This window comes from Pan paniscus, chromosome 7 (assembly GCF_029289425.2).
Source record: "Pan paniscus chromosome 7, NHGRI_mPanPan1-v2.0_pri, whole genome shotgun sequence".
Classification (NCBI taxonomy): domain Eukaryota; kingdom Metazoa; phylum Chordata; class Mammalia; order Primates; family Hominidae; genus Pan; species Pan paniscus.
The window spans coordinates 148274754-148296696 of NC_073256.2; the positions used below are offsets into that span (position 1 = coordinate 148274754).

Genomic DNA, 21943 nt, shown 5'->3' on the forward strand with positions numbered 1-21943 from the left:
TGATCTACTCCTTATGTACTGACTTAGTAGCCCTGTCCTTCATAGAAGATGCAAATCCATGCTATATAAAAATAGAATCATGTGGGTGGCTTTGAAATTGCATGATCCTCCTGAACTCCCTAACTCTAGGCATCACTTGGTGCCCCTTTCCTATTTCCAAATCAGCAGTGCCCTCCTGATTTTGAATCTCAGAGGGTGACACAGAACTGATGATGGCCAGCTACTGAAAAAGAGGCATTCCCATGTACTTGATCCTCCCCTTTAGTTTAATAACAGAGGGTTTATTTTTTCCAACATGAGTGTTTTTTTTTTTTTTTTGGTAAAATTACAATTCAGCTTCACATAATATTTATTTTTAGCTAGGTTACAAAAAAAAAAAAAAAAAAAGAGAGAGAGAGAGAGGATGTTAGGAACCCTCTGGCATTTCTGGCATTTCCTGAAATTGCATATGAGGTTAATTCTGTCCTGAGGAGACACAGAGATACTTTGATCATTTGCAATTATGGTGTTCATTGGAGAAAAGGTTAAAGATGAATCAGTTTTCTCTGAGGCGTCTGGATTGGAGATGCACACGAGCATGCATTCATGGCCAAGCAGAAGGAGGAAGAGAGGACTTACATTCTGTTTCCCCACGATATTATCAAAGGGCAGTTCAGGGCTCCAGGATCCTTCAGTGAATGTGGCCCCACTGTTTCTCTGGTCTGAGGAGCTCACTGACTCCTTGACGATGTCTTCAGGCAAGGACAGCAGACTGTCCTCAGGCTGCTTAATTAAGTAAGTTTCGATATTATGCTTCCTCAGGAATTCATTCCTCTCTTTACCATGACCCTCTTCCACGTTATAGTCACCGTCGAGACAGTCCAGCGTGGCTTTGGAAATGTGAATCCTCCTGTGTGTAGAAGGCATAGGTCATTACACACTCCTGATGTTGCCTGCAAAGGCTATATTTTTTTTGACCTGAACAAAACCAACACCAGGGTTACACATGGGTATTATTAGGACATGTCCTCAGGGACAATACTTGTCTTCCTAAAAAGTAGAAAGAATAAAAGAAAATAGAAGCATAAATTCATGAGCACAGTATCACAGACATCGTTCCAAGAGACACTGCTGCCTCTGATAAAATACAGCCCTTCTGAGCCACACCTAAGCACATCTTTTGGCTTATGATTGTCAGCCTGATCCCAGCAAACTTTACAAAACAGTGATTTTTTTTTTCAGTAGTGTTGATTATATTGGAAAAACAAGTGCTGTAAATGTTTCTGAACCCCAGTGGCAATCATTATCCAAATCACCATGCAAAAACAGTTCTTTCATCATCTTGGAACCTGTCCTATCATTTCAATCTTCATGTATTTGTAACTTGTTTCTCCAACTTGTCTATATTCTTCTCAAGGGTGATTCTGATAAGTCCATAGGGCTGCACTGAGGGTCCTTTGGGAAAACCACTGTGGGGTACAATTTCCCCTATAACATGTATATTATAAGGAGCAAAGAACAAAGCTGTGGACATGTGCAGGCTGGCAGCTGGCTGGGCTCACTCACAAGTGAAGTGACTCATGGCTGCACAATTGTCAACCACTGTAGCTCATGACTCAGGCTTCTTTTTTAGCAAAATAACATATGACATCAGGGCCTTGAGGATCAAACTTGATTCATGGAAATTTCACATGGTAAATTCTTCTGGGGAAGAGTTTTTCTGTCCTCATAACTGTCTAACTCAATCATACTACTTATTGTGTTATAGTGTGGTCTGGGTAGACTAGCAAGGTAAGGTGATTACAAACATGGACTTCGTTGCTAGATCTCCTGGGTTCAAACCCTAGCTCTGCCACTTGCCAGCTGAGAGATCTTGGGCAAATTACTTAGCCTTTCTATCAGTCCATTTTCTTACCCATAATATGGGAAACATAATAGCACCTATCTCTGACGATCATTGTGATTATTCTACAAGTTGATTTGTGTAAGGTAGTCAAAACAGTGCATGGTACAACATATACACTATAAAAGCAAATATGTAAGTTATTAAGAGTATTCTAAAAAATGCCATTGTCATCATATTACTGTTGTGTATTCCATGCCTTCTCAAGGCTTACAGAAGACTATTGCCAGGCCTTCTGAATAAGGCCTCCAAGCTTTCATTCTCTGGCTCTGTCACTTCAAAGTTCATTTTCTGACCCTCCTCTAATATAGCTCTCCTACGCTCTCTCCAGCTATTCAAGTAATTGGCAATTCTCCAGATTCAATGTACTATTTGGTGCTTACTAACAATTTCCTACTGTCCAATTCAGCTCAAAAGTCATTTTCCTAAGTTTACTTTAGTATTCATTTGAATGAAAGAATGCTTAATATTTTGATTGGCTTTTGGAATGCTAAGAACAATATATCCAAGTAAACAGAAAAGTTTAAAAAAAAATTTTAGAGTGGCTTTTAAAAATGCATTGTAGTGGCTCATTCTGAGGAAGCCCAGACTGGTGAATTGCTGGAGCTCAGGAGTTTGAGACCAGCCTGGGCAACATTACAAAACACCATCTCTACAAAAAAATACAAAAGTTAGCTGGGCGTGGTGGTGCATGCCTGTAGTCCCAGCTACTTGAGAGGCTGAGGTGGGAAGATCGCTTGAGCCCAGACAGTTGAAGCTATAGTGAGCCGAGATCATGCCACTGCACTTCATTCTGGAGGACAAAGTGAGACCCTGTCTTAGAAAAAATAAATAAATTCATTAATTAAATAAAATGCAGTTTACTTTTAGTATTAGCTCTGCTACTCCCTCTCATCCTTCTAACCCATTCTGCTAAATCCCTCCTTACAGAAAGAATAGTTCATTGCAAAGAACATGTGAAAAACCAGAAACTACAAACAAATCATTTCTGATAATTTAAGGCATGTTCTCCACATCTTCCACATAAATATCTTGATTGATTTCAAGTGCAAGATGTTAAAAATAAATGTGTGAAAGATGTTTTCACTCTCTTGAGAAATGTGCTGAATAAATACAAAATATTCCCAAGATGCATTTTGTTAATACATATGAACTCAATAATATTGACCTGGGAGAATAACAGATCGTTTGACCTTCCATGAAATGGAAGTCCCCATCCGCTTTCTCAGATGAATCTGAGTTAAGACTGGAAGCTTACCTTTTCTCCTAGACAAAATGAACCTGGTAGGAGGGTTTTCTAAAGTACCATGGTTGATTTTCTTTTAAGATAATTAAGTTACATATCAACCCCTTTTAGCATTTCTCTGGATTCTATTTTTATTATTCTGCTGTCAGCATGCAGGGGGACAAATACTTCCATGTATTAAATCAATATTATGTTTTCACTAGTGAAAGAGATCCTTGCCGTCACTGATTCTTCTGCTGAAGTGCTAATCAATATACACTTAAATGTTTTGGTAGAAACTGGGTTTTAGATGTTTCTTTTCATCCTTGCTACTAACTTCAGCTTTGGGGTAAGACATTTGCAGATGAGATTCTGAAGATTGCATTTCTTTCTAAGGAAATATGTCAGTTTTCAGGCATTTCTTTCTAAGGAAATGTGTCAAGTAAACTTGGCATTTTCTGATAAATTTTAATGCTAGGATATAATAAAAGTAGTCATGATACTAAATTAAGACCTAACAATTGTGTAACTCTTGTTTTGCATAAATGTTATCTAGTAGCCAAAGGTGTTACTGTGTGCCCCATGGATTATCTCTTATAATTTCCGTTCTTTCAACAACCTTAGGTATTAGACATTTCTTTGTCTCCTTTTGCAGATGCTGAAACTGGCCCAGAAGTAACAAGTACATATTTGGCCCCAAATCATATTAGTGGTTAGTGGCAGTGCTGCATTGAGACAAGAACTTTTACTTTCAGTGTCTCTCTACCACCCTGGAACTGTATTATATGGTAACTACTACTACCACAACCACAATAAATATTTACTGAGTACAGGACAAAGGACTTTATATGCATTATTTCATTTAACACAAGTTCAAAAATGGTGATCTTCATGGTGTGGTACTAAGGCCAGCAGTTCCTATCAGGAACTGGTAGAAAGCATCATCTTGAGTTCCATGCCAGACATACTGAACCAGAAACTCGGCGGTGGGGCCCAGCAAGCTATGGTTTAATAAACTCTCGGGTAATTCCAAGGCTGAGGTTTGAGAACCATTCTTCTAGAAACCCAAGGCTCAGTGGTGTTAAAGAAGAAGACAATAAAAAAGTGGAAAAATATAAAACAATATCAAACCATGGTGAGTCTGGAGTCCCGTTTTGACATTCCTGCATTTTGCACATTGACAACATCCCATGGCTAAGCAGAGATGGATACTGAATAGAAGACTAGACTACGTGCTTTATAAGCACTATCATATTTGAAACTACATTTTTAAGGCGGATAATGTTTTCAGTCCAAACTTACAGTGAAGAAACTGGGAAGGGCATGAAGTACTTGCCACAATCTTCCAGCCTTCATAACTGGTAAGTAGTAAACCCACGGTTCAGACTCATGACTCATGATATTAAAAATAAGGGTGTGAAAGATGATTTAAACTCAGTCACTTTTCTGTTTCTTTTTACAAATTATTTTATTCGTTTCTTTTCTTTTTCAACTTTTATTTTAGAATCAGGTGGTATATGTGCAGGTTTGTTACAAAGCATATTGTATGATGCTGAGGTTCGGGGTAAGAAGGAACCCTCACACAGGTAGTGAACATACTACCCAACAGGTAGTTTCTCGTCCCTTGTCCCACTCTCTCCCTTCTCCCTCTAGCAGGCGCCAGTGTCTATTCTCGTCTTTATGTCCATATGTACTCAATGTTTAGCTCCCACTTAGAAGTGAGAACATGTGGTGTTGGGTTTTCTGTTTCTGCATTATTTAAATTAAGATAATTTCTTTCAGCTGCATCCATGTTGCTGCAAAGGACATGATGTCATTCCTTTTTATGGCTTCGTAGTATTGCATGGTGATGTGCTGATTTAAACTTGGTCACTCTTCTGTTTCTTAATGTTATTGAGAACAATAGCTAAACTGGCTTCCAGATATCAAAGCAGTATCTTACAACCCCCCAAAGCATCTTCTAAGGTTTGCAAAAGGAATCTATTGAGTATATGGGCAATTCCCCATTTGGTGATGCTTTTAAGATACAGGCCTGGAAACACAGATGAATTGGCTATCTTGTTTGTCTAAATTCAGCAGGTAGTTACTTGTGGGAAAATCCTAAAGAATGGAAAGATTTAAGAAACCCAGCAGTGACATATCAGACCTTCCTCAATTCTAAACCTGTCTGGCAAACAGCCATGACACACCACATAGAGCGAAGGATCCCCATAAGAATAGTAACTGACCTGGGGTGTCCCTGCACAGTGTACAAAAAAAAGTGCTTCATACCCATTGCCTGAGATAATCTTCAGAGGAGACCTGTGAGGTGGATTATGTCCATTATAGCAGATGAGAGAACAAACTCTCATGGAGGAGGAAAATAAGTTCACAGGTAGCAAATCATAAGTAGTATTATCTCTCTTCCTGCAGTGAAGAAAGTTGGACTCAGAAGTTAAGCACTGGCCTGAGATCACACAGGTAGAGTGATGCAAGCCAAGTTCACACTAAAATCACATGCCAGGTGCTGTGCATGCTTTACATAACTTGCTGAAGATAATAGAGTTTAGCAAGGGGCAGAGTGGGAATCCTAGTTACTCTGATTCCACCTCTTGTTGTCTTTTTCCCCCATGATAACATATTACTTGATATTAAACATAGTTTGCAAGGAGTGATGGCACATACCAGAGAAATCTGTGACTCCAAGGGCAGTTCTAGGGGGTAGGAAAAGGAATATGTGGAAGTGCTCTCTCTCTCTCTCTTTCTCTATCTCCATCCATCCATCCATCCATCCATCATCTTTAAGAAAGAGAGGCTGCAGAAAATCACACTGGCTCACATATATCTGAGATCTTATTAGGTCCAATCTGTGTAAACAGAATCTTGATACAACTTTTCAAGACTTACCTTAGTTGCAGTGGCCTTTGCAGACTACTAGCACCTTTGGGGATCCTATGTCAACCAATCTTGACAGCCAAATTTGAAACGTTGAGTTTCTAAGGAAGAGCCTGATTTCCTCACTGAGTCCTAGATCATGCATGGAAAGTCAGTAGGTCTTAATCCTGGCTGCCCATTACAATTCACTGAAGAACTTAAAATAGATTCTGCACAGATTCTGCTTTAAATAAACTGGCACGGGGTCTGGACACTAGTATTTTTTAAATGTTCCTTTGGAGATTCAAATGTGCAGCCAAGTCTAAGGACCAATGCTGTGCAGGGCAGAGACCCGAACACCTCAGTGTTATTCCACATCCTTGTTGCCTCTGATGCATTTTACTAGATTTTGGAAGCTAATAGTTGTATGATGTTTCAGTGTCTGGTCTCCTTCCAAATAATTGCTTCCTAGACCTAACCCTGAATTTCTGTACACAGGAAACCCACTGTCACAAAATAAGCCAATGACAACCGTTAAGCATGAAAAGGGCTTTGCTTTATCTTACCCGGGGATTCCTCCAGATTCGAGTTTGTTTGCAATATCCACATCCCAAGACCAGACATCAAACTGCCACTTCCTGAGTCCCAAAACACCGCACAGCACCGAGCCTGAGTGGATTCCAATCCTCATGTCAACATCATGTTTTGTCCTTGACCGCACATACCTGTTGACATAGGTAAATGGAGAGACACATGTATAAGACCAGAGTGGGCATCGTTGGCTCTGCACTTTCTTTTCTTTTTTTTTTTTTTGAGACGGAGTTTCGCTCTGTCGCCCAGGCTGGAGTGCAATGGAGCTGCAACCTCTGCCTCCCGGGTTCACGCCATTCTCCTGCCTCAGCCTTGATGGTTTCGATCTGACCTCGTGATCCTCCCGCCTCGGCCTTGCAAAGTGCTGGGATTACAGGCGTGAGCCACCGCGCCCGTCCACCTCTTCACTTTCAATGTCACCCCTTCCATGAAGGCTTCTTAGGTTCTTTAATAACTAGAAAGAGTCTCTGAACATCCTTAGCCTTTTATCTGTACTTTTAAGGGCTCTTTGAAACCTTCCTCCAAAACCTGCTGTGTAACCTCTGTCTCAGGGAATGGCACCAGCATCTTTTTCTACCCAACATTAACCTGAGATAGATTATTGATTTCATACTTCATTACACGTTCCATTTCCAACCAAAATGTCAACTGTTTCCTTCTTTCTAGCCCTTCTGTGACTTAGTTCAGACCACCATCATGCCTGAGTCTGGGATCCCTGCCTCAGCCTTACCTCCTTCCAGCCCATACTGTCATGGTTTCCAGCTGCTCCTTCTAAACACAAATGTGACCTCATTACCCCATCACTCTTTTCTGACCTACTACTTAGAGCTGTGGTCTCTGAAATAGAGTGTTTACATCCCAGGGCTGAGCTGGGTCATCCGTTGAGATGCAGGAGGAAAATGTTAGAACTTCCATTCACAGCTTTTGTTACTTATGTTGAAAAGCTTTACCAACATTTGATATATAGATTGATATTGGAAACTTAGGGGATACATGTCTGGTCATCCTCTGACTGTAAGTATGGAGGAGGCATCTTGAGAAGACAGAAGAATTTCTACCATTGGATGATTTCCTGTAGTCATGAGCGTTCTTTCTTTCAGAGTATTTTGAACAATTTTAGTTTATGATTAAATGATGTCATTTATGCAGAAAATCAAATGGTAGAAGATAATACTTTGTAGTAGAATTACTAGAAAAACCTTCATTGCCCCCCAAATGCGATGATTATGTGACTTCAAAATGCTTAAAAGAGTTGTCAGACTTAAAGGTGAGCTATTCATTTGTCTTTGACCGAAGACAAGTGTTCCAAATTTGCTGATATTTTTGTGATAATAAGTCTCCATTAATATTCCTTCTAGCATATATTTGAAAAAAACACACAAACTTGCTTAATTTATTTCTTCCAACTCAAGATGATGACTTAAGAATGAGCAAGAAAGTAACTGATTTTTAAAGAAATTGATGCTCTGAAGAAAGCATTTTGAGAATGGAAGTTTGGAAATGTTTCCATCTTTTTAAGAATTTTGTTGTAAAACCAAAGTTATGTTATATCATCTATCAAAATTCTTAGAGCTGCACATTTACTAATGTTTAAATATCTTCTAAATGAAGATTTCTGATGAGGTCAGAACCCATTTATAAGGGCTTAAATCCATTTATGAGATTGGAAAACATTTATAAGATATATGTTTAGCTCTGATAGCCACTGAAGCCTGGTATAGAGATAAATTGAACTTAAAACCTGACCTTTACATTACTATATCACAAACTATTAAACATTTTTTTTAAAGAATTATGTTTAAACCCATTGCTCTCTAATAAATGGTGAAAGCAGAAAAGTCTAAATTAAATTGTAATTAATTTAAGATATTTTAAAATTGTAATCAAATTAAAATATTTAAATTAAATTGGATACTGTAAATTAAAATACTTTAAAGTATTTTTATTTTCTCATTATCCTTTAAAATCCCTATATTATGTATATTTTATGGTATATATATTTAAATATATGAATATAATTAAATATAATTAATAGAATAGTTAATAAATACAATTTTATTAGATATGCATATCTTCATATAATTTTATTAATAAAAATAGCGGATCAAAATATTTAGATACTACTGGTCTATAAGATACAATGGAAAATTCCTAGTCTGGCACACAAAATTCCTCATGATCTGTCCAGTGCCTTAGTTATTCTTCTCATTCCTCATGCACACATTAGACTCCAGCCATCCAAACAACAAGTTATTGTCTGAACCTTGTGTTCCTTCTTTCCTCTCTGGGACCATGGTGCTTCCTCAATCTGGAATGTCCATTACCTCTTTCAATGGAAGAGCTTCTACTCCATCTTTTAGAGTGAAGCTTGGTTTAACTCTGGCCAGTAAGCTGCCCTGATTTCCAAGTCTGACTATGTACCCTTCCCTGTGTTCTCATTGCATCCTGGGTGAACAGTAATTAGGGTGCTGTGTTATAATAATCTGTCTCCTGTAAACTAATTGAGAATGGGGACTTTGAACAACTACTCTGTATGTTCCCCTCTTAAGATTGTACTGTATCTGGCATGTGGTTAACACTTAGCAGGTGTTTACTGAGTAGGTAGATGGGTGGATGCCTGGGTGTCCAATACTTTCTATTAATGTTCATATATATCCAAGCTTTTTGGTAAAGAGTATAAGGTCCTCGAAGGCATTATTCCTGCCTGAGGCAGCCTTACATTCCTCACAGCCTGGAGCATCCTGCTTTTCATACAGTAGGACTTAAGACATGCAGTGTCCTTTTTTAAAAGAAAAAAATAAATAAAGAATGAATGAATGATTCCATGTACTCAATTGAATCTTTGCAGTCTCTGTTCTTAAATTGTAAGGTAATGCAAAGCTATTTACATAAGAAAGTAAAGTTGAATTGGGTTGAGAATATGGAAATATTGTAATAAATTAGACATTAGGCAGGCAACCTATGAACATTAGAAGAAATGCTTGTAACTAATGGATGAGGTTTTTCTTGATCTTGGTGAAGTTCCTGGTTTCTGGGTCATTGTTTTTACTTTAACTCCCAAGTTAAAAAGCATGTGGTACTTTATATCTACTGACAATGAAAACTGTAGGAGCCATTTAAAAAAAATTGACAAGGCAAGAGAAGAAATGGAATCCAGCCTTTGAGAGGAGCACATCAGTTTCTGAGGCACTTTTCCAGTGAGCTTCTGTGCAGGAGGTCATTGAGAGGAGTCATTTGTGCTATCCACAGCCATGCCCACTACTATACTATTCAAGTGTATAGTAGGATTGTCCTCCCTGCATAATTTTTTAATTTTTAATTTTTGTGAACACATAGTAGGTGTATATATTTATGGGGTACATGAGGTGTTTTGAGGCATGCAATGTGAAATAATCACATCATGGAGAATGGGGTATCCATTCCCTCAAGCATTTATCCTTTGAGTTGCAAACAATCCAATTACACTCTTTTAGCTATTTTAAAATGTACAATCAAGTTATTATTGACTATAGTCTGTTGGGCTATCAAATAATAAGTTTTATTTTTTTTTCTATTTTTTTCTACCCATTAACCATCCCCACTTCCCTCCTAACCCCCCACTACCCTTCCCAGCCTCTGGTAACCATCATTCTACTCTCTATGTCCATGAGTTCAATTGTTTTGATTTTTAGATTCTGCAAATAAGTGCAAACATGTGATGTTTGTCTGGATATTGATGTTACTTTTGACCAATGAAATATGAGCAGAGGTAATATGTGTCACTTCTAGGCAGAAGCTTTAAGACCATGATCAACCACAGTCTTTAAAATTTTTTCTCTCCTGTGTCACCATCATGAGTCAAGGAGCTCCTGATGAAGCCTTCTAACCAGGGTCCTTGAATCAGGATAAAATGTTATGATATCCTGCTATCACACCCCCCTCCTGTAATAAAGTGTGAATGAAAAATAAACATAAAGTGTGAATGAAAAATAAATGTTTACTGTTTTAAGCACTGAGATTTTAGGGATGTTTGTTAATATCCTGACTGGCACAATCATGAGTCCCAATTGATGTTTTCCTTATTACACTGTTATCACTGTAGTATGAGGGTTAATATCACAGACTTTAGTGCTAGACAGCCAAGTTCTCATCTTGTTCCATCACTGACTGGCGACATGAACTTAGAGAAGTTATTTTATTTCCCTACAGATGCTTTAATCTCTGTATCGATAAAATGTTAATAACGTTGTCAAGATTAAGTGAATAAACACATGCAGGGAGTTTATAACAGTGCCTGGCCTATAATAAGGACTAGTTGCTTGTCTACTATTTATGAAGGAATTGTAGCCTGAGAAAGTAAAATGATTTTCCCTGTGGCCCAGAGCTGGTAAGTAGGATTCCAGGACTAAACTGGTACTGTTGTGTTTTTAAAACCCATACTCTTTGAACATGTGATCCTGGGCACATAGTTTAATCTGACCCTGAGTTTCAATAGTTGTAAAATAAGGCACTACCTGATTGCTTCACACATAGAACTATTGTGAGCCCCGAAGGATATAATAATGGATGTTAAAGTGCTTTGCCAGCTAATAGTGAGAGACTACTAAACAGCACACGGCGCTAATGTCATTAGGCAATTAACATTATACAGAGAATGCACTGGAGCATCTTAATGAAAAGACATTTAGATGATTTTTATTTTCCTCTACAAAACAAGAAGCATAGCAAGAAGACTTCACATTTTTTTACTGCATAGCTTTTCTTTCTCTTTCATTTTGTGTCTGGGATTTGACTTAAAGATAAGAATGAAACTATATAAAACTAATTAATAATTTACAGACATTGATACTCATTAGTAAGGCTACCCTGTGGTTGCAAAGGACCACAAACACACACAATGTATTTCAAGATCAGTTCTTGAGGGGAGGACCTCGGAGCATTCTTGAAGCTAAAATGGAGACAATTCTACTCCTAGCGACAAGTCTTGTTCAGTTCTTCCAGAGCAGAGCCCCAGGGATGTTTTGCTGTGCCTAATCAGTCACAAATTAAGAGAAAAGGACTATAGATGACATCTGCATCTTCTCTTTCTTCTCTAGACGCTCGGGTTCTGGAGGGCAGGGATGCCACCTTCCATTCCCACTTAGCTCAAAGCTCAGCACACAGACATAGTCAGTGCTGAAAGTTATTTATCAAGTTAATGGAGAAAGCTCAATGGCTTTCTGGGTTCACAGGCCTTTGGCTGTCCCAAGATGGATCTAAGAGTCCCAGAGAAACCACTGAATTGCCTTAGGACCTGCTAGTTGGGGAGGGGATAACCCCCTAAACCTCCTCCTTTCAAACAGAGCAAATCTACTTTCTGTTCTTCATGGTGAGATTCCATTCAAAATTTCTTTTAAATAAAAAACACACGTAATTATCATTATTATTTTTGCTCACCTCTGTCTAGCTGGGGACAAATCATGCAACAATTAACAAACCAAAGATTGACAACATTATTTCTTTTAACTGAACTATTAAGGAAGCATGTTATAATTATAAGGTAAAAAATGAAGGACCTTAGATTTTTTCTTTCAACTTAAATGCTTCAAAGGGTTCTTTTTAGACAATTAATCCATAGAAGTTGCTAGAGGAATGACAGGACGCATAATTCAGTAGCAATCATTGATCTATACATTAGACAGGAATCCCAATGCTGTAGGGGCTAGAGCAAATTACACATATTTCCCCAGCAACACCGCACAGGCATAGAACATGCATTAAAGCAGGCCCGGATCTGACATCACACTTCTCCATTTACTGCTTGTGGATGTCAGGCTAGTTGCTTTAGTCTCAGTGTCTCAGTCTTCCCAGGTGCAATGGGGAAGAGAATTGGTCCTCTGTAGAGGTGTTAGGATGGTTCAAAAAATAATGTATGTAAAACACTTAGCCTGGTGGATACTGAACACTCAAAAATAGTACCTAGTACTAACTTTTGGAAGTAGTACCATTTTTCAATTGCACAGATTGAATCAGACCAATAAAATGATGAATTGATCACTTTACCTACCCTTTTCTGCTAAAACTCTGCCTACATCAACTCTATTCACACAGACATAGCTTCAACCAACCCATCAGCGGCACAGTTCTTAGGCATAAACTGGTCTAAACAGAGTGAACAATGGTTACAATTTAGGCAGAATTGATTGGGCCCCAGTCACCTGGAAAAAACGGTGCCCTTGAACATTCCAGAACAAAGGAAAGGCAAGGGAGTTAGTTATGGAGGTCAACTACGTTCATTACCCAGGGCGTTTTGTGCAGCTATGGAATCATCTTCATAACAAACCTGGGTATCACTACCAGAGCCAGTTTACAAGTGAGAGAACTGAGTCACGAGAGGTATATTGCTTTACGTCACACAGTTATTGATGGACTAGTTAGAATTTCACCCCGGGTGTATAAGCCTGAACCCATTGGTCCATTTCTACTTCCCTGCATGGCTTCTTTAAAGGGAAATACAAAAGGAAGTATGTGGACTACTGGGGTCTGAGCTGACTCAGCCCAATATATGGACACAGTCTCTACAGATTAATCTCCAAAGCCTCCCTTCTTATAGATCTGAGTTTGCTGAGGGTACTTCAGGAGTCATTGTGGGGTAGGGACTGCCATTGTGGTGGCCATGGAGCCCAACTTTTCCTTCAACCCCGATCCATTCTATTGCCTCTGCTGGACTTTAGTGTCAGCCTGCCGTATGAAACGTAGGGTCCATCTGCTTCTTAAAATGTTTGAAAGCCACCATGTGTTGGGAGCAAGCCCCGCAATGTCTGGCCATAAACTGGCCCCGAAACTGGCCATAAATAAAATCTCTGCAGCAATGTAACATGTCCATAATGGCCATAACGCACAAGCTGGAAGATTGTGGGTTTACGGGAATGAGGGCAAGGAACACCTGGCCCACCCAGGGCGGAAACCGCTTAAAGGCATTCTTAAGCCACAAACAAAAGCATGAGTGATCTGTGCCTTAAGGGCGTGTTCCTGCTGCAATTAATTCGGCCCATCCCTTCGTTTCCCTCAAGGGATACTTTTAGTTAATTTAATATCTATAGAAACAATGCTAATGATTGCTGTTAATAAATATGTGGGTAAATCTCTGTTCGGGGCTCTCAGCTCTGAAGGCTGTGAGACTCCTGATTTCCCGCTTCACACCTCTGTATTTCTGTGTGTGTGTCTTTAATTCCTCTAGCACCACTGGGTTAAGGTCTCCCCGACCGAGCTGGTCTTGGCACCATGCTTACCCTGACATGAAAGTTGTGATTTCACAAAGTGCTTCCCAATTCATGTTCTCATTTTGATAGCCACAGTGACTCTGAAAGGTAGATGCCTATTAATATTATAAATTTTGATTTTATAGATGAGCAAACTGAGGCTCTGAGAGGATTAAGATGCGGTTATTAGCTCTCCTGTGCTAGGCCTTTTACCTTAATAACCTCATTTCATCCTCATTTCCACCACAGGCTACATATACAGCTCATCCATTTATTCTTTCAACAAGTGTCTGTTGAAGAACTCTAAAGATATAAGCAGTGACCCAAACAGACAAATCAACTTCTGCATTCATGGAGCTTACATCAATGTGGTTTATTCCCATTTTACAACCAAGGAAGCTGGAGCCCAGAGAGGTTAAGTCACACGGGTGTTAGGTAATGCCAGACTCCAAGCTGAATGGTGTTTGGATACTTTGCTGCTGCTTGCACTCCCTTCCAGTGGAACGGTAATGGGGAAGACCTAACTGCACTCACATTCAAAAGCAGGGTGGATCTAGGGAGAGAAAAGTGAGAGCAATGGTGTTCTTGAAGATGAAAGCGTTGCTGACCCTTCCTGCCTTGGTGCCCCGGAATCTTAGAAGAACAATAGAGACCAAGTCAGGACAGCAGCTGTGCGCCAAGTCAGCATTTCCTTGCTGATCCCTCTCAGGGGAGTTCTGAAGTTCTGAATTCTGGATTTTTTAGGACAATTTATTTCCTGAAATGGCCCTAACTCAGGGGTGAGGGAGGCACAGGGAGTTTGTGTGTGTGTGTGTGTGTGTGTGTGTGTGTGTGTTGGGGGTGAAACCATTGGTGCTTCTTTTATTCCCATTAATTTCCTCTCCTTCCTTCAAGATGCCCCTCATTGTATAGTGCATTTCCTTTTCCAACGTGCCCTCTGTCCTACCTGCCTGGAAGCACTCAGCATTCCCTAGCAGCCCACATCTGGCCCTGTAGCCTGGCCTGCTGCAGTGCTTCACTGCCTGGATTCAAAACCCCAAACATTCTGGGTTGGGGACATAGTTTCTTTTAAATACAACTGGAATGTTTTTTGGAGTTATTACAATTTTCAAGATACATAGGGTAATACTCAGGGATAAATATTCTTATGATTCTCTGATTTTGTGTGGGTCTTAATCAACTCAGGCTGCCATAACAAAATTTATAGACTGGATGGCATAAACAAGAGGAATGTATTTCTCACAATTCTGGAGGCTGAGAAGTCTGAGATTACGGTGCTAGCAGGATCAGGTTCTGGTGAGGGCCCTCTTCCCGGCTTGCAGATGGCTGCCTTCCTACTGTGCCCCTACAAGGTGGAGAGAGAGAGCCAGCAAGCTCTCTGGGGTCTCTTCTAATAAGGGCACTAAGCTTCATTTAAACCTAATTAGCTCCCAAAAGCCTCATCTCCAGATACTGTTATATTTGTGGTTACGGCTTCAACACAGGAATTTGGGGGGGATAAAATTCAGCCCATAGCAGTGTGATTTATTAAATGAGGGAGTAAAACCTATTTTTTTTTAAAAAAACTATATTATGAAATATATTTTAAGAGATTATTCCATTTTAATTATTTTAAAAATTATTTATTTTGTTTCTTGTCAGTAAAAACAAACAATGTTGGATAAAATTTTAGATGTCAACTTAGAACTGTTTGAGGGATGTAGCTTTCAACATTATTTTAGAAAGTATGGAGCAAAGAGTTTGTAAATCACTGTTCTAAAAACCAGAATCAAACCCTTCCATTGGACAACCTCTAATCCAGTGCTATAGAAATTATGTATCCTGGCCGGGCGCAGTGGCTCATGCCATAATCTCAGCACTTTGGAAGGCCAAGGCGGGCAGATCGCCTGAGGTCAGGAGTTTGATGCCAGCCTGGCTAACATGATGAAACCCTATCTCTACTAAAAATACAAAAATTAGCTGGGCATGGTGGCACACGCCTGTAGTCCCAGCTTCTCAGTCGTAGCTGAGGCAGGAGAATCCCTTGAACCCGGGAGGTGAAGGTTGCAGTGAGCCGAGATCACGCCACTGCATTCCAGCCTGGGCGACAGAGTGACAGTCCGTCTCCAAAAAAGAGAGAGTGTGTATCCCATTAGGTGTTCCATGAGAGAAGTCTCTGTTTAAACAGAGCTCTGTGGGACTGGTCAGTATCACATGTCCAAACTGGGAGAGTCATTTAACCCGAAACTTCATCTACCCTTTTGCTGTTTTTTAACATGGCCCAGACACCTAACAGTTACAGGCTCATGTGGAGAGTGTGGGGAGTCCTGGCCAAAGATTTTTGTGTGCATTATTTAACTCACACGTGCGCGCGCACACACACACACACACACACACCCCACACACATGATGTATGTTGTGATGGGCTATGGCCAGGCCAGCTGTAGGCACATAGATACAGTGAGAGCAAGAACATGGCTCTGTGTCAACAGGAATTTCATGTAAAGGGGTTGATCTCTGAGTGCCAATGTGGCCTCTCTCCTAGCCTGCAGAAGAGTGGGTGCAGAGCTTGAGGGTTGGGCGGGTAAATGTTTAACAACTGTCTCTTTGGGAAGAAAAGGTCCTGATTTGTGATGTCTGTCAACTTCTGTGGTGTCACTATTTTTGTCATGGATGAGTTCAAGCTTCCAACTTGAGGTCAACTGGCTTGTAAAATTCCTGCAAGTTTAACAGTTGGCTTTTGCAAACAGACAGGGGCTGACCTAGGCATATCACTTTTTAAGGCTTGTGACTGGGTAGTTTTCTCCTCCTAGGGGCAGCTGAGACCACTGCAATTCACTTCCCTCTGTATGGAACAGAGAGGGACACCACAGCCCCGCCAACTTCCTGTGCCCTTACTCCTCTGTGCTTTGTGTCTTGCTTGTTTCTGTTGTGGCAATGAGCTGAAGTCACTTCAACTATCCTCCAGTATTCAAACCTGGATTAGTCCTTATGGTGTGGCCTTCCACATTATTATCCCCATTTCCTCAGGAAGAAACTGAGATTCAGCATGTTTAAAATTCTTGGAAGTAGGGCCTGGTGCAGTGGCATTTGCCTATAATCCCGGCTACTTGGAAGGCTGAGGTGGGAAGATCCCCTGAGCCCAGGATTTCCAGGCTGCAGTGAGCTATGATTGCACCACTGTGCTTTAGCCTGGGTGACAGAACGAGACTCCGTTTCTTAAAAAAAAAAAAAAAAAAAGATTCTTAGAAGTAGAATGTAAACCAAGTTCTCCTGAATTCTAAATCCTAAGCATTTCCTATTATATCACGTGGCCTCTTCCCAGAAGTGTCAGTGGGTTAGAGTGAGAACTGTGTTACATGAAGACAGTAAGCAACAGACAAACAGTGTGCCAGGGACACTGTGAGGAGCCTTCCATTTAGAGCCAAAAACACAGTGATCCAAGGATGCTAATGGAATATGGCTCCACCACATGTGGGGCTCCTGGTATTTCAAAGGGAAAGACAGCTGTGGTCACACTAGACTCCCCTGCCCACAAACCTCTAAAGGCTCTGCCACTTATCCAATGAAGTGAAAGTGTTTTTACTATTATTAAGTTGGTGCAAAAGTAATTGCGGTTTTTGCCATTAATAGTTTTGATAGTCACCCTGACTCATCTCCATATATTCTAACTCTGCGCTTTTGCAGATGTTATTGCCTAAGGGAAGTGAAAGTGTTTTTACTATTATTAAGTTGCTGCAAAAGTAATTGCGGTTTTTGCCATTAATACATTTTGATAGTCACCCTGACTCATCTCCATATATTCTAACTCTGCGCTTTTGCAGATGTTATTGCCTAAGGGAGGGAGGAACACTGCGATTTTTAATTTTATGTGTCAATTTGGTTAGGCCTTTGTATCCAGATATTTGGTCAAACACCAGGCTAGATGTTGCTGGGAAGGTGTTTTTTAGGTGAGATGAACATTTAAATCAGTAGACCGAGTAAATCAGATTACCCTCCACAATGTGTGTGGGCTTTACACAGTCAGTTGAAGGCCTTAAGAGAAAAATTACTGCTGTTCCCCAAGGAAGATGAAATTCTGAATCCAGCCTGCTTTTGGACTCAAGCTACAATATCAACTCTTCCCTGGATCTCCAGCCTGCTGGTCCACCCTGCAGATTTTAGACTTAACTAGCCTCCACAATTTTGTAAACCAATTTCTTAAAACAAATTTTTATAAGTAATACACACCCTGTTGGTTCTGTTTCTCCAGAGAACCCTAACACAAACACCTTCCTGTCATCTCTACCTGTCAATACTTTTCTTTTTTGAAATAACATTTTCTTTTCTAGTTCTATTAGTTATACATGATTATTCCTAAATATTAAAAAATATAGTAAAGAATAAAGAAGAAAATTAAAACTACTCAATTTCATCACAGAGCTTTATGTCCTTTCTTTTTATAAAAATAGATGTATTAAGAAGTGGAGGTTCCCATTCCAGCAGGGGTAGCTAAAAATAAATAAAAAATTAAAAAAGCTGAAGTTGGTTTAAACATGTGTGCATGTGTGTATGTGTGTATTCTACCATGTATACTTTAAATGCATGAGCATTTTTCATGCCATTGAATATTAATGTGAACCATGATGTTTAATGGTTACCCATTTTCCTTTTCTTTCTTTTTTTTTTTTTGAGACAGAGTTTTGCTCTTATTGCCCTGGCTAGAGTAGTGCAATGGCATGATCTTGGCTCACCACAACCTCTGCCTCTCGGGTTCCAGCGATTCTCCTGCCTCAGCCTCCCTAGTAGCTGGGATTACAGGCACGCGCCACCATGCCTGGCTAATTTTGTATTTTTAGTAGAGATGGGGTTTCTCCATGTTGGTCAGACTGGTCTCGAACTCCCGATCTCAGGTGATCTGCCTGCCTTGGCCTCCCAAAGTGCTGGGATTACAGGTGTGAGCCACTGCACCTGGTCGTTACCCATTTTTCTAGTTTTTACATATGCCAGAATTTATATAATCATTTCTGTACCTTTGAATATTTATGGCATCAGATGGTGCTGTGGTTTGAATATGTCCCACATATTTCATGTATTAGAAAGTCTCCAAGTGGCAGTATTGAAAGGGGGCTTTTAAGAGGTGATTGGATCATAAGGGATCTGCCCTTATGAATGAATGATTCCATTCACAGATTAATGGATTCATGGGTTAATGGATTAGTGGGTTATCATGGCAGTGGAAATGGTGGATTAATAAGGAGAGGAAGAGGCTTGAGCCAGCACATTAGCTCACTCAACCCCTCATCATAAGATGCCCTGTGCCTCCTTGCGCTTTCACAGCGAGTCTCCAGCAGCAATAAGTCTCTCACTAGATATGGTCCCTCAGCCTTGGACTTCTCAGCCTCTAGAACTATAAGAAATAAATTCCCTTTCTTTAGGCATAGTCTGTTTCAAATATTCTGTCAGTAAGCAATAGAAAATGGGCTAACAAAGATGAACATGATTCAGAGCCTTTGCCATGTCACTTACAAGCTGTGTGTCATTGGTCAGAAGATGTTTTTATTCTATCAGAGCTTGAGTTTCATTTGGAAATTGTTCTTCACAGAGTGTTGGTATTTGTGAAGTAATTCAGGTAGATTATTTAGTATAGTGCCTGGCACATGGCAAACATTTTATCAATATTAGTTTATCAATAATTATTTCTAGATATATTCAATTTTCATTATTACAAATAATTTTGCTAAAAATAAAAATTTCTGTCCATGTACTGAATATCACTCTAATTGAAGCAGGCTTATGAGTGCTGAAGTTAATGACATTTTGGAACAGAGTGAGACAAGGGATTTTGGGGGAAATAAAGAAAGGGAAAGAGAGAGAGAGAAAGAGAGAAAAGAAAAGAGGGAGAAGTGACAAAGGGAAGGAAGGAATAGACAGAAAAATATAGAAAAAAATAAAATGTAAGAAAGAGAGAAATAAAAAGGAAAGGAGGCTGGGAGGCAGGTTTAGGCATTCTTGCCTTCAGTAAAAACAATGTAATTTCTGTTTTTCATTTCTTGTCCTGCCATATTGCTTGGCAGGGTGACCCTGCCACAAGGATTAAGACCTTTACTCTAATTAACTGTTGGGGACAAGCCAGTTACTACTTGGTATTCTGCTGTCATTCCTATGACTTTTTTAGCAATTGCACTGAAAAGACCAAGCTCTGCAATTTTCATTAAGATTAATCAAGAACAACTTTTGCAGATCATTAATAAACATTGCATATGACAGAGCCCAGTGTCAGCCCTGGCATCTTCTCAACGATCAGGACTCCCCAAAACAGACACAGAATATGTGAAGAGAAGCCACCTGGAGCCACTTTTCAATCTATGTAATAGAAACTATTATATAAACCTATTTTAATTAATTTAATTTTATGAACAGACATGCATGAGATGACATTAAGTGTTTCATTGGAAATAAAATTACATTCAATCTCTTTTTTGCCATTCATCTAGCTAATATCATGTTTCTAAAATTAAGTATTTTTGGTGGATTGAATTTACTATGAGGCTGTTTTGATTAGGGCTTATGATCTTGTTATTCTCAGATGTTTATTGACTGACATTTTCCTCTTTCAATATCAGTTCTGCTAAAGTATTAGAAATGTACCAATGTATGTAGGATCTCCTAAACTATATGTTGATCCTTTGGGTATTGATGGCAAATTTCAGGCATCAGTAGCAATTGCACAAATCTGGAGTTGGGAGGTGGGCTACCATGATGACTAAGATAGACGGCTTTGAAGTCAGATGATTCCAGAATTGGTCCCCTTGTGCTGCCACTGACTAGTCATGTGATCTAGGTGGAGGTAATTATACAACCTCTGTTAGCTTGTATGGCAGAGGTACCTGACAGCCATAACTGAAGCATACCCTGAGGGTGACCCTATGGTCTAAGAAGAGCATTAGTTTGGAGTTCCAAGCTAAGGAATCTGAGAGTGGCCAACATGGAGATCCACTGCTTATCCATGAAGAACAGCCAAACCTCTGGCTCATTCCCCTGGCACACAGGCTGTAAGGGGACTGAGGCCCTTTGCTTTGGATGAAATGGGGGTTGCTAGGTAGAGAGCACTAAGTAAAAATGCTGTATAAACAGCATACTTTTTACAAATGGTAGTTGTCTTCTTGTGCAGGGTGCCACCACTGGACCACCCCATATGTAATTTCCCCCCGTAAACCCTATGTCTCATTTGCTGTCTCTAGGTCTCATCTTCAGCCTGAGACACAGTACCATCCCTACTGGATGCAACAGGGGTCCAGCACTAGATAGCTCCAATTTTCTCATTGGTAAAGTAGGAGCCCACTTCCAGACCTTCCATTAGTTAGGACAAACCTGTCTAGCTATATTGTTTGTTGTTTGCATCCATTCTCATTGTTGCTCTAAACTAGTCTGATTTGTCCATGCTGCAGACATACTTAGTTCTTCAGTATTTGGCCTATCACCCCGCCTATCTTCTAGAATTTTTATGGGGACTTAATGAGCCAATACATGCAAGACATTTATCTCAGTATCTGGGATATAGTTAGTGTTTAAGAAACTCAAGCGGCCGGGCACGGTGGCTCACGCCTGTAATCCCAGCACTTTGGGAGGCTGAGGCAGGCAGATCACAAGGTTAGGAGATAGAAACACAGTGAAACCCAGTCTCTACTAAAAATACAAAAAAAAAAAAAAATTAGCTGGGCATGGTGGCATGCGCCTGTAGTCCCAGCTACTGGGGAGGCTGAAGCAGGAGGATTGCTTGAATCCGGGAGGTGGGGGTTGCAGTGAGCCAAGATCGCGCCACTGCACTCCAGCCTGGGTGAGCAGAGTGAGACTCCGTCTCAAAAACAAAACAAAAAACCCAAACAAAACAAACAAAAAGAAACTCAAACTGCTATCATTATTTTATGAGCATAGAATAGAAGCCATGGTAAAACAATAGGTTTCTGTAACTCAACTGCATCAAATTTTCCAGTACCCAAACTCAGCCTCCCTTGCAATATTCTATTAAAAATATTTCCATAGTGATAACATGTATGCTACCTATTTGAATTTTCCCATTTGAAATTGGGATCTTATTATCCTCATTTTGCAGACGAGGCCATGGAGGCTATAAGTTAAGTCACCCACCCATCATTACAGACCTAATCACAGGAAGAGGCAGGAAATAGGATAGGTCTGTTGCTGCCTGTC

General features: G+C 39.9%; 1 protein-coding gene across 4 annotated transcripts in view; it reads right to left on the reverse strand.

Annotated features, from left to right (window-relative positions):
* ADCY8 (adenylate cyclase 8) overlaps positions 1 to 21943 on the reverse strand; it is a 261872-nt gene that overhangs the window by 123879 nt on the left and 116050 nt on the right. For all 4 annotated transcript variants that reach the window (XM_055116960.2, XM_034966610.3, XM_008955471.4 and 1 more), the window contains exons 6-7: positions 6527 to 6685; positions 619 to 889 (exon numbers count right to left, since the gene is read on the reverse strand). In XM_055116960.2, the coding sequence (XP_054972935.1) occupies positions 619 to 889; positions 6527 to 6685 (430 nt within the window). The remainder of the gene's footprint in view (positions 1 to 618; positions 890 to 6526; positions 6686 to 21943) is intronic.